At 31.9% G+C, this 12633-nt stretch overlaps 1 protein-coding gene across 1 annotated transcript; it reads left to right on the top strand.

The window, feature by feature from the left end:
• The first annotated feature begins 4178 nt into the window (after positions 1-4178).
• On the top strand, positions 4179-8299 carry LOC116002055. The gene is made up of 7 exons (XM_031242060.1): positions 4179-4415; positions 5756-5902; positions 6466-6651; positions 7166-7249; positions 7334-7555; positions 7666-7791; positions 7877-8299. Exons 1-7 carry the CDS (start codon positions 4260-4262, stop codon positions 8066-8068), a joined length of 1113 nt encoding a protein of 370 aa, XP_031097920.1. The 5' UTR covers positions 4179-4259; the 3' UTR covers positions 8069-8299.
• The last annotated feature ends 4334 nt before the right edge of the window (positions 8300-12633 follow it).

The following is a 12633-nucleotide window of genomic DNA, read 5'->3' on the forward strand; positions in this document are numbered from 1 at the left end:
AAGGATGTTATGAAATAATATAATGGGAACTACAATGTGTAGATTATAGAGGAATATAATGAGAACCACAACATTACATACAAGGATACAAATATAGATGAACAGATTATACAATAGATATATTTACATAACAATATTGAAGTTATACTAATTAATGAGTATACCATCATTGATTTTTTTTTAAATTGTAATCATTATGAGTACAAATACAAATAATAGAATTAGCATGATAATATTTTGACAATCATACCTATAGAATGTCAAGTAGATTGTGTGTTGCAGAATATGTTAGGTTTAGTTTTGGGTTGAATAATGGTTTAGTTAGGAATCTAAGGTTTAGTTTTGGGTTGAATAATGGTTTAGTTAGGAATCTATACAAAATTGTATTATATAATCCTATTAAGACTTCAATATTCTAATTTTAAGTTAGGAATCTATATAGAATTGTATTATAGAATATTGTCAATTTGTTTGAAAACTGCAATAAAGAAACAAATTTCCTAAAGAATTTAATGTTAAACTTCCGTTATATTTAACGGAAAAAATTTGGTAAAATTATAAAGGATTAGGATATATTAGGAATTTAATTAGAGGTTGCACAATAAGAAGAACACAAAGTACAATATGTTATAGCAGAGTATTACACCAACATTTTTTTTAGTTCCAGTTAGGGGTCTAACATTATTGGCTCTTATTATAAGTGTAGATTTGGTATTAAATTTTAGTAATTATCCATCTTAAATATCAATTATAATTTTTGTTGCAAATATTTATATAACTTTCTAATTTACATATTGATGGGATAATTAGTTGGGAGGAAGGAAATGAATTGCAATTCAGTGGGAAAGAAAAAGGTAAGAATAATGTAGTAATTCAAATTACATTGTTTGGTATGGAGAAATAGACTTATTGGGAATGAGAATGAAAAGATGGTATAATGACTAAAATATCCTTGTGTAATAATAAAAATAACAATCATCATACTTTTGTCTAGGGGTGGCATTTCAGGTTTCGGTTCGTTTTTATTTTATTTCATTTTTTCGATTTCGGTTTTAAAAAATTGGCAAAAGGGTCAAATAGGCCCATGTACTACCATTGATTGTTCATCTAGCACCATGAACTAAAATATGGTCCATCTAGGTCATTATACTCTTAATAATTTTTCATCTAGCATTTTTAGCCTATTTCTAACAAGTTACCCATCTAATTTGATGACATGGAAAAATAAAATTAGAAAAATGATGACATGTTATTTATGTGGATGTTTTGGATGATTTTACCCTATTTCATTAATGAAGAAAATGATTTCTTGCAATGAAATATGGTACAAATCAAAGTTGTTATATAATGTTTTAACTACAGTGTACTACACTACTGTGTATGTGTAGTGGGGTATTCAAAATTGTTCGGCAATTAAATTCCATGAAAATCGATATATGAAAATTAAATATAATAAATTAAGATATTGTATTGGTAAATTTTATTATTTTTTAAAAAATCTCATAGATCTCTATCTAGTTTCTGTCTGTCTTCCCCATTATTTGCACCGATAAAACACCTATAAATATGGTTTTACAGTGATTTTGCTTAGATAATGAAGACGTTTCATTGAGATGACGGTTTTACCCTTAAAATATAAAATTCGACAACATTTCACCGTCAATTTGGCCGGAAGGATCAAAACTGATAAAAATTATAAAGTTAGGGACCAAAATTGAAAAAATTTAAAGTTGTGCACCAAAATTGATAAAACTCAAAAGTCGTGGGACCAAAAGTGATATTAATTCTTAAAACTTTATATAGCAATTTTGATTTCTACTCTATTTGATTGCAAGAAATTATTTTTTTCATTAATGAAATAGGGTAGAAATCATCCAAAACATCCAGATAAATAACATGTCATCATTTTTTCTAATTTTATTTTTCCATGTCATCAAATTAGATGGGTAACTTCATTAACTTGTTAGAAATAGGCTAAAAATGCTAGATGAAAAATTATTAAGAGTATAATGGCCTAGATGGACTATATTTTAGTTCATGGTGGTAGATGAACAATCAATGGTAGTACATTGGCCTATTTGACCCTTTTGCCTAAAAAATTTAAACCATTCGATTTAACATTAGAGTTCGATTCAGTTTCAGTTCGGTTGGATTCAGTTCGGATTTAATTCGATTCAGTTTAAGTCCTCGAATTTCAGGGTTCCCTAATTTTCTGAACATATTGTCACATTATCCATATCCAAAATCTAAACATTATATAACAAAATAGCAATTCAAAGTCCAAACATACTACTAAGTACTAATTGTGAAGTAAAGAATAATTGCAGCAAACAACAAAAGCAAAAGTAAAGAACAAGCTATAAAGAAATCAAATAAAAATTTAAGAGAGATACTAGTGAGAATAGGAATTAAACAACGGAGCATGCATCAAAGAACTTAGATTTACTTCTTTATTACTCCCTCCATCCCGAATTAGTTGTCTCATTTACTTTTTATACGCTTTTTAAGAAATTAAAGTAAATGTAACGTACTTTCTAATTATGCCCCTTACTTTTTCACTTTTTGAAATAAAAGCAATAAAGAAAACAAAAGTCATAAGGATAAATTGGGAAAAGTAGAATGATGGTGATGTTCAATTTTAGAAAGATGACAACATTTTGGAACAAACTAAAAAAGGAAAGTAAGACAGGTAAAATGAGACAGATGGAGTATTATTTTTATTGTTGTTGTTGTTGTTGTTGTTGTTATTATTATTATTATTATTATTATTATTAGTATTATTATTATTAAAACCTAACCAAGTTTTGTTCGATTCGGTTTGATTTTTAACCGAACCGTCCGGTTTACAAAAATCCCAAACCGTTCGCTTTTGTATTACTAGTTCGGGTCGGGTCGGTTCAGATAAACCGAACCGAAGTGCCAACCCCTACTTTTGTCATTTCTTATATTTTTCCCTATTCTACAAGCACTGAATTGCAATTCTTTGGGCTACCCCATGAATCGCAATTCAACAAAATGGGAAAATTGTAATTCGGTAGAATTACAATTTTCTCTAACCAAACAATGTAATTGAGGGATTCATGGAATTACAATTCAATTACATTCAACAAAATGCCTTATGAATATCCATAATTTGAATTATGAGCATTTAATATGTAAATTATGAACATTAATATACAAATTGTGAACATTTAATATGCTTTATAGACATTTAATATATAAATGGAATAAGGTTCAAAATAGCCCCTGAACGTAATAAGAAAGTGCAACTAGGTCACTGAACAAAAAAAAAGTGCAATTAGGCAACTGAACACTTCAAATGTATGCAATTTCACCTAACAGCAGGTTACCATCCATTTCTTCATGTTACTTGCTTACGTGGACGGTGAGTTGACATTTTAAAATAATTTTTAATAATAAACTATTAATAAATTTTAAAATAATTTAAAAAAATTTAAAAATAATAATAAAACACACATTCAGCCATCCCCTTTCCCCCTTAATAATACGTTTGTCACTTTGATAGGAAACCTGCGGATGAATCAAATTTAATTAATTAATTAATTTATTATTATTATTATTTACGAAAAGTCAACTTCTTTCTCAAAACAATTGAAATCTACATCCAAAATCATAAAGCAAAAATTGTTTTGTGAAAGAAGTTGACTTTCAATAAATAATAATAATAATAATAATAAATTTAATTTAATTCACCCGCCTGCATGTTTCCTTATCAGGGTGGCACGCATGTGTGTTTTTTGTTTTGTTTTGTTTTTTTTTTTGTTTTTAATTTTTAATTTTAATAGTCTATTATTAAAAATTATTTTAAAATGTCAATTCACCCCATGTAAGCAAGTAACCTGATAAAATAGATGATAACCTTCTATCAGGTAAAATTGAATACATTTGGACTATTCAGTGGTTTAATTGTACTTTTTTTTTTGTTTAGTGGCCTAATTGCATTTTTAGGTTACGTTCAATGGTCAATTTAAACCTTATTCCTATATAAATTGTGTAGACCCGGATACATGGTATAACTGTCCCAAGAGTAAGGGATATTCTGAAATTTATTCTCTTATAAACCAAACGGGCCATTATGGGCTACCCAGGCCCATATATGAGGTAATTTTGAGTTTTCTAGTCTGTATATAAGTAAAAGTGTAAAACATAGCTAGCCACTAGCCGAAAACGCCAAAAATCATCTTCTATCTTTTTTTTTTCGTGCGCAAAATCATCTTCTATCTGCTCGTGGAATACTCATGGCCGCAATCAGCTCCCAGGTCTCCTCCCTCACCGATTTCCACCATACAAAACCGTCAAAACCAGATGAGGCGGCGGAGACGAAAGACTCTTTGAAGTCCGCTATACGATGGGAGACGGGTACTGGATTTGATGACGACTCTAGCGATGACGACGTATGCATCTTTTTATCTAATCTGCCATTCGATTTAATTATTAGTCCTTTTTTGGCATCTGTTTCAAATTCATCTATAATCATTAATTTTAGGATTATGATTTTGCCATTCGTCTTCTGTTTATCCAATATGCTTTTCAATGTCGTAATTGTGATTCAATTGTTACTACTTTTTTCTTCAATTCTATTTGATTTGATGTGATTTTAATGGTTATCTGTTTCTAATCCATCTATAATTTTTAATTTTAGGGTTATAATTTTGCAATTCGTCTTCTGTTTATCTAATCTGCTATTAGATTACGTAATTATAATTCAACTTTTAATACTATCAATGGCCATCTTTTTCAAATCCATTGTCCGTCAATTTTAGGGTTATAATTTTGCAATTCGTCTCCTGTTTATCTAATATGCTTGATGGATTTAATTAACCCACGGTCCGAATGAATAAAGTGTAAACCCTTTATGATAATGTGAACGAATAGGGAATAATGGGAAAAACTGGATTTAATTAACCCTCAAGATCATGGAGACCAAATATTGGTATTAAGATAGTGTAATGGCTATTACAAGAGTGAGTTAGGACAAAGAACAACACAATGTCTTAACAAGACAATAACAAAGCTATTTATACCCTCAACACTTCCTAACTGCCCCCCAAGCACGAAGGAACAGTTATAGATCTGCCTTGACCGCCCGTGCCACGACGGGTCTCGCGGTTCTGACCATCCGAGGCCTTAGCGGAGACACTCACTCCATTCGTAATATATCCATCACTGCTATTAGATTACGTTATTATAATTCAATTTTTAACACTATTTTGTTCACGTGATTTCAATGGTCATCTGTTTCAAATTCATTATCTGTCAATTTTAGGGTTATAATTTTGCAACTCGTCTTCTGTTTATCTAATCTGTTATTAAATTACGTAATTATGATTCAATTTTTAATACTATTTCTTTCACGTGATTTCAATGGACATCTGTTTCAAATCCATTATCTGTTAATTTTAGGTTTATAATTTTGCAATGTTTTGGTCTTCTTGTCTTCTGTTGATCTAATCTGCAATCTGCTATTCAATGTTGTAATTATTACGGAGTATTCAACTTTTAATACGTTGTCTTCCAATCCATTCGATTTTATGCAATGTTCTGGCTGTCTTGTCTTCTGTTGATCTAATCTGCAATCTGCAATTCAAAGTTGTAACTATTATTATTCAACTTTTAATACGTTGTCTTCCAATCCATTCCATTCTATGCGATTTCAATGGGCTTTTGGTTCAAATCCATCTATAATAATTAATTTTATGTTTATAATTTTGCAATTTATTTGCTTTTGTGTTAGGGTGTTTGCCCTCAAGAAGATGAAGAACTGTCTGAACTGTGCGACTTTGCTCTTTCTTTTTGTGAGACTCAACATCCTTGCCCTCAAGAAGATGAAGAACTGGCTGAACTGTGTGACTTTGCTCTATCTCTTTGTGAGACTCAACATGTATGTATGCATCTCTGTGCTATTCCAAAATGTTTTCCACTCCACAAATCACCAAATTTTTGGATTTCAAATTTCAACTAGTTACAAAATGTGGCATCAAGAGTGTGTGTGGTAATGGAAAATCATACTGGATCATGAACAAATATTCATCTTTAAAATATTGAAGGTTTATTTTTTGTGTACTGAAGGTTAATGAATCTTCCATACGCCAAAAAAAAAACAAACAAAAAAACAAAAAGAACAAAGAAAAGAACATTCAATGTATTAAAAATAAACTTTCAAAATATTAAAAATGAATCACATATCAGTGGTATATTTTATAGTATAGCTTATGTTCCATTGTATAATGATTGGTGGTAAATATATGGAAGTGTAGCAAGGGTAAGGGACATTCTAAATATTATTTTCTTATAAACCAAACGGATCATATGGGTGACCCAGTCCTTTATATGAGGTAATTGTTAGGTTTTTTAGTCTGTATAAGTAAATCCTAGCTAGCCTAAAATGTTGAAAAGTATCTTCTATCTGCTCGTAGAATACTCATGGCTGCAATCTGGTCCCAGGTCTCTTCCGTTACTGAGTCCGACTATACAAAACTGAAACTGGATGATGGAGATAAAGATGAGGCCGCGGAGACGAAAGACACTTTGAAGTCCCCTAAAGCTGCGGAGATGAAAGACACTTTGAAGTCCCCTAAACAAGGGGAGGCGGGTACAGAATTTGATGATTACTCGAGTGATGATGACATAGTATGCATCTTTTTATCTAATCTGCCATTTGATGTCGTAATTATGATTCAATTATTAGTCCATTTTAAATTCATCTATAATCATTGTTTTACGATTATAATTTTGCAATTTGTCTTCTGTTTATCCAATCTGCTATTCAATGTCGTAATTATGATTCAGTTGTCACTACTTTTTTCTTCAAGTCTATTTGATTTGATATAATTTTAATGGTTATCTGTTTCTAATCCATCTATAGTTTTTAATTTTAGGGTTATAATTTTGCAATTTGTCTTCTGTTTATCCAATTTTCTATTAAATGTCGTAATTATTATTCAATTTTAATACTATTTCTTTCATCGGCTTCTGTTGATCTAATCTGCTATCTGCTATTGAATGTTGTAATTGTTATTCAACTTTTAATACGTTTTCTTCCATTCTATTTGATTTTATGCGATTTCAATGCACATTTGGTTCAAATCCATCTATAATCATTAATTTTAGGTTTTATAATTTTGCAATTTATTGTTTGTGTTAGAGTGGCCCGATGCTTTCCTCTCAAGAAGTTGAAGAACTGGTTGAACTGTGTGACTTTGCTCTTTCTCTTTATGAGACTCAACATGTATGTATGCATCTCTATGCTATTAACTATTTCCCTCTCCATAAATTACTTTCCCTGAATTTGTCTAACTACTCTACTTTTTAGCCAGGAGAGTATTGGAAGTTTGAGAGGGGTTATGGAGGGAAACGATGGTATACTCTTACCGATCAGTATCTCCTTGAATTTTTCGGCAAAAAGGCAGATTGTAATTCCTTACGAAATTTTGTGGTGCTTGCCATTTGTTCTAATTTTGTGAGATGTGAAAAATTCAAAGTAGACCAATGTGTCTTAGTGAAAGATGATGAGGTGGAGCCAATGGATGAAAATGTATGATTTCAGTGAGTTATCCATTGAATTTGATGTGAAATCGAAATTCAATTCTTATTCTTATATGTTTCAAATCTTACTGTTATTATTATTGTTATTATATTTTGCAGATTAAGGAAAGGGTGAGCATGGAGAATGGCCGAATTTTCCTATTTTCACATAAAGAGCTCCAGGAACATTACAAAAAATTTGTTGAATTCTGCAAGTCTGCGCTCACTTACTATCAAGAGCGCCATGTATGTATATCAACTCTACTTTCCTGCCCAAATCAACTTGCCTAGTACGTTTTCTAAAATTTTTATTGATTTTCTCACATTTTAGGTCGGAGAAGCTTATGAGTTTGTGGAGATACAGACGGCGAGACACTCTATCATTAGAGGCATTTTTATATTTCATGCGAAAAAGAAGGCCGATGCTACTCTTGCAACTTTTAAAGCCTATACTCATCCTCTCGTTCTACGCATGGACATAGATGTTGTGGGCTCTTTTGAGGAATATTTCAGCGGGTACTAGGCGACACCTACAATACTGCTCTTAATTAGGCCTTTCAGTATTTTATTGTTTTTTTTTTAATTTTAATTTATTCTTAATTCTTAATAGTCGATGGATATTGTAGTCGATGGATTTTTAAGCCTTTTAGCTCTATATATATATATGTTTATAGACTCCTACATTCATCCGATGTATAGATCATATTTATTGGTGGTATATGCCTAGCAGCCCCAATGCAAGATTTAGCTAAAATAATAAATTAGTGATCCAGCTCACTAGACTACCTTGATAAAAATTAGTTGTTGAAAGAATTATTATCATCACATTAACAGTTGAAAAAATTATTATAATCAAGATAGTTGGATTACCTTTTAATTTTTTGTTGTAATCACTTTTATATATATATATATATATATATATATATATATATATATATATATATATATAAAACGTATCTAATAAAAATGTTTAGGAAATTAGATAGTTAATAGAAGTAATTAATATGTTTTGGAAAGTGATATATTTTGTTAATAAGAAATACAAAGTTTCCTAATAAAATAAAGTCTTAAGTATTTTGTAAAAAAGGACGTGGTCATTATCACCTTCTCATTCACCGCCGGTGTATAGCATTTATAGGGCGGTGCATCAAATATTAATCCTACTTTATATATGATTGTACAAGTTGTTTTTTTTTTTTTAAAGAAAAGTTGTATAAGTTGTTATGTTGAATTATGATCAATAATTTATGTTTATTATATTTTTTAATTTGAATTTATATTTTTATTATTGAAATATTATTAACGACAAAGTACTCCCTGTCCCGTTTTATCTGTCATTACTTACTATTCTGGTCAAATCAACACTTTCTTCTTTGTTTATTTTCTTTAGTATTTTTTACTTTTTTTTTTAAAATTCAAATTTTTGTGTTTAATCGTACTTTTAGTGTAGTTTCTAAATATATAAATTTTGAATAATAATACTAAACTTAATATTATGAAAAATTGGATTAAAAGTAACTTTAGTCAAGCCTCGTTAACCGAACTCGACACATAAAATGGGACGGATGGAGTATTTTTATAATTATAATTATAAAAGTAATTTAAGAGTTAAGTAATTAGTAGAATATATGTAAGTCATTTTAGCTAAAAATAAACTAATTTAGTAAAAAATATTTTTTAAAAGATGAGTAATGTTGTAACCTTCTAATTAAACCCTAGAAGGCTCCTCCTTCTCTCTAAACTCTTTGCTTCTTCTTCTCCTTGGTCCGGCAGCCGCCGCCTCCGCAGCGTCTTCTCCTCTTCACGATTGTCGTATTCTTTTGCTCTTTTCTTTTTGCCTCTCCTCTCCATTTTCGCCTCCCCCATCGCCGTCCACCACACCAACGATCTCGCACTGTCGCCGCCGTGTTCTTCGGCTATCGCCGCCCCTTTTCCTTCCCTTCCGGCGTTTTTCCTCTTCCCCAGCTTCGAATCTGTCAAGAAGTACATTACCACTGAATAAGGAAAAGAAGGTTTTGGGTTTTGCAAAAGGTGAAGTAGGAAGGTGTGGTTTTTTCTTGATTCAAAGCAGTGTTGTTTTTTATTAGTAAGTTTTGTAGCTATTATACCTTTCGTTTATTTATCGAATTTGTTGCTTCTCGCATCTTTAGAAAGTTTATTCCCTCTCGCTTCTTTTGCGAGTTTATTCCCTCTCGTTTTTTAAGCGAGTTCTTGTTATAAGCGTAGAACGATAATTGGTCATGGCGTATGTGAACCACAAAAGAATGAAGATTGATACTCGGGTGGTGTCAACGACTTTTGAACTAGAGTATGCCTTCGTTATGTTTGACCAAATTACTATTGACAGTAAAGAAGCTTGGAGTGCTCCTGTTGACTTCAGCTTCAAATTTGTGAAACAGTCTGCGATTCAAGTTTTCAATAACATTGTTAGGAAATTTGTTTCTATGTCTGACTATAAGGAATGTTTGTCCATTCCTTTAATCTTTCTTGTAAACGTTTTCGCTTATGATTCAATGAATTACTCTCGAGAGATTATTATCAAAAAAAAATATTTTTTAAAGTAACTACTATAATAATTGAATTATTTATGAATAATAAACTCAATAGTTTTATTAAATATAAAATATAGTAAATCACCTATTTAGTCCATCAATTATTCGTGAACTGTCAATGTTGTCTCTTAACCCCGTAATTATCAATTTGACCCCCAAAATGTAATAAGATTGGTCAACTAAACCCTTCCGGACGTATTCTGTCTAACTGCAAGTGAGCAACTCGTTTTAGCAAGGGAAATGTTGAAATTTCATATTTAAATCCCAATTCGCCCTCTTATTACGAACCTATGTTTGAGTTAACCATCGACGTAGGAGTCCATCGACGGAGAAGACTAAAATTCCTAGCTCTGGAGTCCAAAATCGACGAACAATCAAAGGCATTGAAGACCTAGGAACAACGGCGTGACTAGCTGGAGGATTAATGGCTTTGCTGGGACGCCAAGTTGTAAGTTTTCGTAGTTAGGTTTTAGGTTTTTTTGCTCGTTTACATTTGCATTTCCGATTCCTTAAGCTTTTTGGTGTTTGGGTTATTTACTGCTTTTAAGGATGTTTCTTGTGCTTTTATGAGTTCAGTAGGCCCACTAGTGCAGTATTAGTATGGGGGACTAGTGAGGTTTGAATGCCAGTTGTATATACATATTTTGGGGGTGGGGTTCATATGTTGAATGTAGTTGTATATGCATATTTTAGGGGTAGGGACCATATGCTTAATGTATGCTTCTTGTTTGTTGTTTTCCAGTAAGTTAATGATGGGGACCATGTGGTTGTGCTTTTTGGCTTTTATATCTGTGAATGCATTGCTTTTAACTGTATCTTAATATTACGTAGTATATTTTTATTTGTCTAAATGGTGAGGAAGACTCAATGTTTACCATAAAATGCATATTGGTGGGAATTTGGTATTAACACCTAGGTTTAGTTATACAAATGGGACAGTGGAGTATTTTGACCATTTTAACTGTGATGAAGGTAGTATTTTAGATTTGAGTAGGATGGTCAAACATCTTAGTTTTGGTGACAAAAAAGTCAAGTTTTGGTATAAGTATGGCAACATAAGGAAACCTAACTTTATGAAACTAAGTAGTGATGCTGATATCCTAGGGTTGATAACTGACATTCTAGAGAACAAAGAGTTGGACATATATGTAAAACACATGTATGATGATCAATGTGACTATGATGTAGAAATCTCTACGGAACTAGTAGATGATACCCTATTGCATGATGCAGTTGAAAGTGAAGACGATAGCAGTGTTAGTGTTGGTGAGGGACCTGATGTTGAAGGAGTTGATGTAAGGGACACTGCTACTAGTTCACAAGGTCGGGGGTTAGATGGTTTAGGTAAACAGAATGAGGAATTTGTTGAGGTTGAATGCAATATGTATGAACAAGTTTTGAGAAGTTTGTGTGATTCCGATTCAGATGGAGGAGTAAATTGGCTAGTGAATGTGTTTAAAGAGAGAAATCTGAAAAAAGAAGGGTTTAAATTTGTGACTGGAATGGTTTTTAATTTTTCTAAAGAATTCAAGTGGGCAGTTCAATATCATGAAGCCTTGAGACAGAAGGATGTGATGTTTAAGAAAAATGAGGGCAGAAGAGTTAGGGCCGTGTGTAGACACAATAACCTTTGCAAATGGAGTATTTTTTGTTCAAAAAGCAATCCAAACTGTCCTTTTATCATCAAGACACACAACCATGTTCACTCATGTGGAAATCAAGATGAAAACAATGTTGTCACTTCTAAATTTCTGGCTAAATTCTTTAAGGATGAGTTTAGAGTAAATACATATTGGGGTAGAGGACCATTTCAGGAACATGTGAAGGCAAAATTTAACTGTCAGTGAAAAAGAAAGCTTTAAAGCAATTAGATGGTCAAGATTCAGAACAATTCAAGCTACTGAATGATTACTGTGAAGAGTTGAGAAGAAGTAATCCTGGCACCACTGTCAAGATGAAGTTAGACAGTGAATTCATTGTTAATGGAAGGCCTATGTTTGTAAGGCTATACATTTGCTTTGGAGCATGCAAGGAAGGATTTATTAGAGGATGTAGATCCATAATTGGGCTTGATGGCTGCCACCTGAAAGGTTCTCAAAAGGTAGGTCAACTACCGAGTGCTATAGGTTTAGATGGTGATAATAGCATATTTCCAATGGCATTTGCTATTGTAGAGGGTGAGTTGAAGGATTCATGGTACGGTCTTGGTTTTTAAAGCTTTTGGACAATGACTTAAATTTGTCTAATAACCCTAGTGCTTGGACAATCATCTTTGATAAACAAAAGGGCTTAATACCTGCCGTTGAGGAACTGTTTCCAGGGCTGGAACAAGGTTTTGTGCTAGGCATATGCATGCCAATTTTCTGAAGGATGGTTTTACATGCCATGTACTGAAAATGCAATTCTGGGAAGTTTGTAAGGCTAATACTGAGGCAGATTATCATGCTAGAATGGAAGAGCGCTAGCTAAAGGGCTTGAATGTTAAGGCTTTTGAATGGTTAAGTGAAAGGGATCCAAAACACTATTGTAGAGCCTT

This window comes from Ipomoea triloba, chromosome 13, assembly GCF_003576645.1.
Source record: "Ipomoea triloba cultivar NCNSP0323 chromosome 13, ASM357664v1".
NCBI lineage: Eukaryota > Viridiplantae > Streptophyta > Magnoliopsida > Solanales > Convolvulaceae > Ipomoea > Ipomoea triloba.

What these genes read in the sequence shown, in the direction of transcription:
- LOC116002055 (XM_031242060.1), top strand. Translation starts at nt 4,260, where the DNA reads ATGGCCGCAATCAGCTCCCAGGTCTCCTCCCTCACCGATTTCCACCAT. An exon ending in CTCTTTGTGAGACTCAACAT is followed by an intron (nt 5,903 to 6,465) that starts GTATGTATGCAT and finishes ATCTGGTCCCAG; the next exon opens with GTCTCTTCCGTTACTGAGTC. An exon ending in CTTACTATCAAGAGCGCCAT is followed by an intron (nt 7,792 to 7,876) that starts GTATGTATATCA and finishes CTCACATTTTAG; the next exon opens with GTCGGAGAAGCTTATGAGTT.